This window comes from Necator americanus, chromosome I, assembly GCF_031761385.1.
Source record: "Necator americanus strain Aroian chromosome I, whole genome shotgun sequence".
In the NCBI taxonomy this organism is placed as follows: domain Eukaryota; kingdom Metazoa; phylum Nematoda; class Chromadorea; order Rhabditida; family Ancylostomatidae; genus Necator; species Necator americanus.
The window spans coordinates 16,829,842-16,838,396 of NC_087371.1; the positions used below are offsets into that span (position 1 = coordinate 16,829,842).

Here is an 8,555-nt window from a genome sequence, read left to right on the forward strand (position 1 = left end):
AGGATGCGTTCGGGGGGAATCGAACCCCCGTCGAATGCTTGGAAGGCATCCATGCTAACCATTACACCACGAACGCTTGCGACCTAACTCTTAGTCTCATGTGAATTGAATTCCTAGGAAATCGTCATTCGAACACTCACACAGACTGAAAGAGACACACACACACACGTCCCTCATGACGCCCGCAAAATATGCGTTCGGGGGGAATCGAACCCCCGTCGAATGCTTGGAAGGCATCCATGCTAACCATTACACCACGAACGCGTGCGACCTATCTTTTAGTCTCACGTGAATTGAATTCCTAGGAAATCGTCATTCGAACACTCACACAGACTGAAAGAGACACACACACCCCTCATGACGCCCGCAATATATGCGTTCGGGGGGAATCGAACCCCCCTCGAATGCTTGGAAGGCATCCATGCTAACCATTACACCACGAACGCGTGCGACCTATCTTTTAGTCTCACGTGAATTGAATTCCTAGGAAATCGTCATTCGAACACTCACTCACACACACATCCTCTTATGTCGCCCGCAAAAGGATGCGTTCGGGGGGAATCGAATCCCCGTCGAATGCTAGGAAGGCATCCATGCTAACCATTACACCACGAACGCGTGCGACCTATCTTTTAGTCTCACGTGAATTGAATTCCTAGGAAATTGTCATTCGAACACTCACACACACACTGAAAGAGACACACAGGTCCCTCATGACGCCCGCAAAATATGCGTTCGGGGGGAATCGAACCCCCGTCGAATGCCTGGAAGGCATCCTTGCAGCAGGAATACTTTTGTAAACTCGTATTGTTTGTTTGTATTCATAAAGTTTTTCACTGCAATGGAGGATTCCAGCCAGTGAAAGAGAGGGTTGCATGCAATTTTCTGAAGAGCTGCACAAAATGTTTTATTATCATTATTATATCATTTACGTAAACAAATCCACATAGTACCCGATTCAAATAGAAGTCTTGGAAGAGGAAACTGCATTTTTGTAGGTGATTAATACTTCTGACAAGAGCAGTTCATCAGGTTTTGCTTAGCTGAGCCAGCTGGGTGAAAGAATAGATGTAAAGTGCTTGCCATTGGATTCTATGATGGGCGAAAGTCCATGTGGAGATAAAACAAACGCCGAAATGAAAGGAGGGGAGTAGATGATTGGTGACAAAATGAACGGAGAAAGAATTAAAGGAGACAATGTGTGTGGGACCCCAATAAATGGCGTTAAAGCAAATGGTGATAAAATAAGAGGATTGAGTGCCACAGGCGATAGAATAAATGGGGAAAGTACTAACGGGGATAGGATGAATGGAGTGCCAATACCTGGACACAGGATAAGGGGATCAAACGCAAGTGGACTAAGCACAATAGGAGAAAACATAACAGGTGAAAGAATCACGGGTGACAAAAGACGTGGAGCAAGAATTACGGGTACAAACACCCATGGTGACAATATGACAGCTCCGAAAATGGCAGGCGATAAGACGACCGGTGTAAGTAGAACAGGGGAAAGTATTACGGGTTGTGATGCAGTAGCGGGATCGACAGTGATCGAACCAAGCACAAGCGGAGAAAGCACAATTGATTTCCGCCGTTGTGCCTTGAATTCCATCGTTTCCGTAGCCAGACCATGTATCATGCTATTTACAGCAACTAACACATCATTTCTTGAAACGTTTGAAAAATGTTTCCGCATCTGTGGATCGTAAAAAGGAGACTGCGAACCATATACCATATCTAGTTGATTTTCGGTCATTATACTGTATCCCGTTATGTTCATCAAGTTCAGCTGCAAATAGATTGAAATAGACGAAAATCAGTTGTTGTGCGACAAATTGTACATTTTAATTCAATTGCTTAACTTCAGTCGCTCTCAATGCAATGTACACACCAAATCATTTTTTTCTTCTTACTGATCAATCAAATTTTTAGACTTGATGGCGCCCAGTGTTCGAAATATCCTTCACGATCTCATCTTTTTGAATTTCTAGCTTCTATATTTTTTCTATTTCACTTTTCTCATTTCCTCTAAAGATTTCTCCGCAATATTCAACGATGGAAAAATATCGCGCGAAGTGATCAGGTAATGACAGATGGTTATATCGTTTTTACTAGAAAAAACCGTTTTTCAAAAAATTTTCAAAAAATTTTCAAAAAAAGGGGGCCTCTTGGATTCTTATATTTTTTCCATCAAAATAGATCCAAGGAGTGGAGTACATGCAGTGACTGGTTTTTCCACACGCTTCGAATTTTTTCTTTAGACATAGTTACTTTTCAAGCCTTTAGAGAGTTTACCATGCATGTTAGTGCGTCAGAAGGAAACCAACAACGCAAAGAAGAACAGAAACCAAAGAATACCTGTTCTTTGGTAAACGTCCTTTGAAGTCGCTCGAAAAGCTCCACTTTGACTTTCTCTTGCTCACCAAACATTTCGGTCACATTTTCTTTGCTGAACCAAAGTGGCTGTCCCTCAGGACTATAAAAAGGGTCATCTCTTCGTCTATTTTTGTACGACGTAAACATGTCCTTCTGGAATTATTTAAATTTTGAGAGAAATCCAACCCCTATTTTTTTGTATTCCAACCTTCATACTATACAAAGCATCAGACACTCCAGCCGCTTCGATAATGAGGTCCAACCATGCTTCGTTGTCATTTTTTCCAGAAAGTGTCATTTCATTAGATAAACTAGTTTCTCTTTCTATTCCTTGTCCTTCACTGTGTAGTGCAAAGAGTGATGGTGAAATTACATGGATCTGGAAAGGAAAAACCAGCAAATATTTATTACATATTATTACATATTATTTAAAATTGTATAGGAACAAGTAAGATGTAGAATCTTAAACGACGGTTCTTAACTCATCTCAATCATACCGTATCATTTCCGTTTGGAGTAAGCGGGAAGAACCGTGGTGAGATCAGTTGGACATTCTTCTTGTCAAAATCCGTTACATTCTTTCCAGTCATCATCATCCCCACCTTCACCGCTTTAATAATCTTTCAAAAAGGAAAATAGATGCAAGAAATTGTTTTAAAAATACCATTTCGAATAAGCTGGATTGGAGCCATCATTAGTTTCTCATCTCCTCTGACATCTTTTTCTTCAACATTTGATGTTCTCATAAGATTTTCCATTTCGGAATTGTCATAGTCGTCTCCAAGGATATTAATTCTCTGCACTGTGCACGATTCAATCGGATTATACCTTTTTACTTTCATCGCAACTAATTACCTTGATATAATCGTGACCGAGGCGGTGCTCTTCTCTTATTTTACGTCGAAAAACACCAAGACGTTTGTAAATCGCATCTTGAGTCCTCTGTTTGTCTTTGATCCTTGTGCCTTCTTCTCGAATCTCAGCAATAATTTCTCTCCAGCTGAAATAACACCAAACTACTCATCAATAAAACCACATTCTCTAGGATAAAGCCGGACTTCAGACTTCTTGTGATGTTCGCTTCGCACACCTTTACTGATCAGTAAAAATTAACAGTACTGACATTCTATCCAAAGTTCACCTTGATCACCTTCACCTTGACTCCCGTTGATCTTCGAACTGGTCGGCAGGCGCCAGTAATTCTTCCATTTGTCCCAATCGCGTGCCAGAGTCGCCCAGTGGTTCCTGGTTTCGCGTGAGACACGAAGAGCATCATAATTTTCTGATGCGTGATGAGTACTGCCGGAAGGTTCTTCAGGTGTTCTGGGATGGGAGAACCTCTGGAATGACATGTCCATCTTCCCATCTTCAGGTGGTGAGGAGGCAAGTGGACATGGCTGTCGAAGAGATCAGAGTAGAAATCGTAGATGATTTTCTCCATTCCCCTTCTCGATGCAATGGTTGTTCCCTTCCGGTTACGGAGAGCAGTCATCCTCGTCTTGCGACTGTCGAAGTCTCGACTGGCATAGCGGATGCTTTTCCCCGCCTCTGCAGCTTCAGCCAGCACTTCTGCATCTTCTCTCTTTAAGGTCGTCCTTGATCGCTCTCTGCAAAGCCTTGCGAGCTCGGACGTTTCGACAAAAGTTTCAAGAGACAGGCGTCTCTTGGTGGTTTTAAAACTCTCAGTCTTCTTCGTGCAGTCGTGGACGTGTTCAACGAGCCGGTTATATTCCTCGTCGATGTTGTCCATTGCGGAATATTCCTAAAAGCCGGCTAGCGTAGCGAAGAGATCCCAGGTAATGATAGTTCTGCGATATCGCTCTCTGACCTTGGCGACTTTCTCTTCTCTCCTCGTGAAGGAAAATCTTCCTGAGGGAGACGATGGTCCGATCCCGTATAGAATGTTGGCACAACAGTGACGTCCGTCAAGCACATCCTTTTATTGACGATGATGTGGCCTATTTCATTACGGTACCTTCCACTGGGTGACTCCCACGTCCAGCGTAGAGAGGAGGGCTTCTGGAATTGTTCCCATGGATGTTCTTAGTCATCATGATGAACTCGGAGAGCCTCTCCCCCTGGTCATTCCAGTGTAGGCCGTGGGTCCCGATGTGAAGTTCCTCCGGCGTTCCTCTTGGGCCAACCTTGGCGTTGAAATCGCCAATTATCACCTTGTAAAAGGCATGATCTTCTCGGTAGAACTTCTCCAGGTCCATATAGAAAGCTTCGACTTCTTCTTCGTAGCTTGATGTTGGAGCGTAAACGACGAAGATAGTCAAAGCTGGTGTTGGGCCACATCTTCTCATCCGCAGACGTCCGATTCGGGTCGTAAGTTGTTCAAAAGAGTCGATGTTCTTTGCCATACTCGTGTTGACGAGGACGCCAACTCCACCAACACCTCTACTGTCGCATGTTCCTAAGAACAGTTCTTCTCCAGTTTCATATACGGCGTTGAGAGGGTGACGTCGTCTCGTCTCGGTCAGTCCGATGACGTCGTACTTGATCTTCTTGACTTGCATCATCAGATCTTCGATGGTCGCTTCCGATGCAAGCGTGCGTGCGTTATAAGTACAGATCGTCATACTAGCCCTTTTCCGGTTCGGCAGCCTATATGACTCCTGCAACCCCGTCCTTCCTGGCGCTACCGTACCAGGCTTTCCTCCGAAATCAGGAGACTCTTTTCTATTACTGTGACATGCATAAAATTTTAAAACCCATGGGCAGGTTGCAAGTCTCTAGTCCCATGCGTTTTTGGGAGAACTTGCGTTCTCCCGGAGTAGACATGTGGAGCTTATTTGTTGGAGGCAACTCCAAACCGCCTACCTTGCGCCTCTCAGTCACTTGATTGCAGGCTTTTGGTCGGACCAAAGTGCGAGAGAGAAGGGTGTCATGAACCAGTCCTGGCTCAGCAGAAACAGGGAGTCCATCCCTTGAATCCACCCGCGTCTTTGGGCAAGCACAAGGTCGCTTTTCATCCCCCGCCACCTGGGGACGCGCCACGTAGCCCGGCTGTGATCCCTCTAGTGAGGGAGGTCCGTGGCTCTGCAAAATTAGAATCATTATTTCCTGCTGTTTTGTCCGGCTCTATTAAAGAAAACTATCATTATTTTCTATTAATATTTTCTATTTTTTCCTCAAAAATTTAGGCAAACTTCATAGTTTTCTTCCTAAACACGTCAGTTTTAGTTTTTTATTTGGAAAACACTCAAACATGATTGTACATTTCTTTAAAACCTCACCCTTTCTTTAAAACCTTGGAAACATTATTTAAAACACCACAAAAAAGTCTGAATGTTTGGCTAAAGCCAGACTTCAGACTTTTTTGTGGTGTTCCCCTCGTTCGCATTCACTGATCAATTAATCAGAATTAATCAGAAATTAATGGTAGTGACGAGAAGCAAAAGATCTCAAAGTTTTCTTTCTAAACGCGCCAGTTCCACATTTTGAAAATGTTCAAACTTAAGCTTCGAACACTCTTCGATTCCATTATTATATAGACAAAATTTTAAAGCACTACTCGAAGAATGGGTGTTCTCCCTGTTTTTCCAAGCAGCTATGAAAGAATGATGTTTAACATAAAATGACGTGAACGACATCATCGTACTGACAAAGATAAGATTCCTCGTCAGATCATGCAAACTATTATGCACTATTTAAGCAGCCGGTTTCATTCGTGTTTCCACTTTTTGAAGAACATGATCTGCATGTTACCAATCTGAGGGAAACATGCAAGGAAACAGACGCGCGGATGAGTAATAGAGATGAAAATCAACGCGCGTAGCGGCCACAGGTATAAAACTGTTGCAATGTCCCACTTACCTCTCGCGACATGCACACTACGTTACCGCGCGATAATACTGCATTGTGGCACAATCCGACGCCGTTGGACCCGTCGTACCCCATTTTACCGCTCCACGATGCCGATGCATCAATTTGACGCCGGTGGACCCGTCGCACCCCATTTCATAGCTCTTTATCTGGCGTCGGTGCACACATACACCACACCACACCACACCACACACACACGTGACAGAATAAGCCCGTTATTATATACCAGTCTGAATGTCCGGCTAAAGCCGGACTTCAGACTTTCGGTGGTTTTAGCTTCGCTCCCCTTCACTGATCATTAAAGTTTATAGTAATGGTGTTTTCTGTAAAATTAGATTTGTGTTTTTATAACAACGCTTTCCTTCTCTTGTTTATATTATAAATTACGGATTAAAGATTGTGGAGCTTTCCTTCTAAACGCGTCAATTCTACATTTGGAGAATATTCGACCATCAGCTACAAACACTCTTTCGATGCCAGAATAATATAGATACAATTTGAAAGGATTACTCGAAGTATGGATATTCCTCCTGTTTTCCCCCAATAGTTATCAAAGAATGATGTTTTAACATAAAATGACGTGAAAGACATCATCCTACTTATAAAGATAACGTTCCACGTCAGATCATATAAACATCTTGCTACTACTTAAGAATCCGTTTGCATGCGTGTTCCCACTTTCTGAGAACGGCATGCTACAAACTTGAGGCGAACGAAGAAGGAAATAGACACGCGGAGGAGTCGTAAAGGTGAAAAGCAAAGCGCCCAGTGGCCACGGCTATGAAAAGGCTGCAACCATCCATCATTTACATCATCCACACGAAGTTATTGCGCACCAATCCGACGCCGGTGGACCCGTCGCACCCCCTTCTATAGGTATCTGGCTCCGGCGCACCAACCCGACGGCGGTGGACCCGTCGCACTCGCTTCTGTAGGTATCTGGCGCCGGTGGACCCGTCGCACCCCCTTCTATAGATGTCTGGCGCCTGTGGACCCGTCACACCCCATTTTATAGCTTTCTAGCGCCGGTTGACCCGTCGCACCCCCCTTTTTGAATTTCGTGACTGACACACACACACACACACACACACACACACACACACACACACACGAGACAAAAATTTTTTTATCCATCTGAACGTCCGGCTAAAGCCGGACTTCATTTTGGTGTTTTCTTCGCTCCCCTTCACTTATCAATTAAAATTAACAGTAGTGGCATTTTCTGAGAAATTGGACTTGTGTATCTCCAATTGTCTTTCTTCCTTTTTATATTATAACTAAAAGCGAAAGATTTCATAGTCTTCTTCACAACGCGTCAGTTCTACATTTGGAGAACATTCGAACTTCAGCTTCAAACACTCCACACCAATATATTCTAGACAAAGTTTAAAAGTATTACGCGAAATATTTGTTTTCCTCCTGATTTCTCCAATACATATCACAGAATGATGTTTTAACATAAAATTACGTGAAAGACATCATCCTCCTGATAAAGATAACGTTCCACGTCAGATCACATGAACATCTTGCTACTATTTAAGCAGCCGTTTGCATGCGTGTTTCCACTTTCTCAGAACGGCATGCTACCAACTTGAGGCGAACGAAGAAGGAAATAGACACACGGAGGAGTCGTAAAGGTGAAAAGCAAAGCGCTCATTCGGTTGTAACCATCTATCTTTTGCGTCATGCACACTAAGTTATTGCGCAGCACTAATCGGATTCACCGACGCCGTTGGATCCGTCGCACCCCATATTATAGCAATTTGCACACACCCCCTCCTTCTATTTCCCGGTGACACATCGGACCCCCCATAGTATCTGGCAGGGACCGACGCACAACCTTACGGTGTCTGGCGCGGTGGACCCGCACACCCTATATCACACCGGGACGCACACACACCTTCATTACTGCCCCCCCCCCCCCCCCCCCCCCCCCCCCCCCCCCTCCCTTTCTCTTTCTATTTTACCCCTACCCCCCCCCCCCCCGCCCCCCCGCCCCCCCCCCCCCCCCCCCCCCTCACACACACACACACACACACACACACACACACACACACACACACACACACACACACACACACACACACACACACACACACACACACACACACACACACACACACACACACACACACACACACACACACACACACACACACACACACACACGGACTAAGCGCGTTATTATATATCATGATCATGATGATGATATATCATGATCATGATCATGATAATTATTACATACCATGATGATTAAAGAAGATACATAAAAGAGACACAAAGGCAGGTGAATTCTCATAAAGTTCTATTTATTTTGAATCTGCAAAATTGCCTCACTTATTTGAATCTTC

General features: G+C 44.1%; 2 protein-coding genes across 3 annotated transcripts; both read right to left on the reverse strand.

Annotated features, from left to right (window-relative positions):
* Nucleotides 1-1,039: 1,039 nt before the first annotated feature.
* Nucleotides 1,040-4,126, reverse strand: RB195_005828 (uncharacterized protein; the record flags this gene model as incomplete). 2 transcript variants are annotated; one of them, XM_064178582.1, is made up of 8 exons in its annotated part: nt 1,040-1,789; nt 2,359-2,529; nt 2,585-2,755; nt 2,874-2,986; nt 3,041-3,173; nt 3,232-3,376; nt 3,496-3,716; nt 3,770-4,126. In XM_064178582.1, the coding sequence occupies 8 exons, from the start codon at nt 4,124-4,126 to the stop codon at nt 1,040-1,042; spliced, it is 2,061 nt and encodes a 686-aa protein (XP_064035615.1). The 2 variants fall into 2 exon arrangements, with proteins under 2 accessions (XP_064035615.1, XP_064035616.1); XM_064178581.1 differs by lacking the exon at nt 3,770-4,126 and having other exon boundaries at nt 3,533-3,585.
* A 208-nt stretch (nt 4,127-4,334) lies between these two features.
* On the reverse strand, nt 4,335-4,958 carry RB195_005829 (uncharacterized protein; the record flags this gene model as incomplete). Its single annotated transcript, XM_064178583.1, has 1 exon — nt 4,335-4,958. The coding sequence occupies one exon, from the start codon at nt 4,956-4,958 to the stop codon at nt 4,335-4,337; it is 624 nt and encodes a 207-aa protein (XP_064035617.1).
* Nucleotides 4,959-8,555: the final 3,597 nt, after the last annotated feature.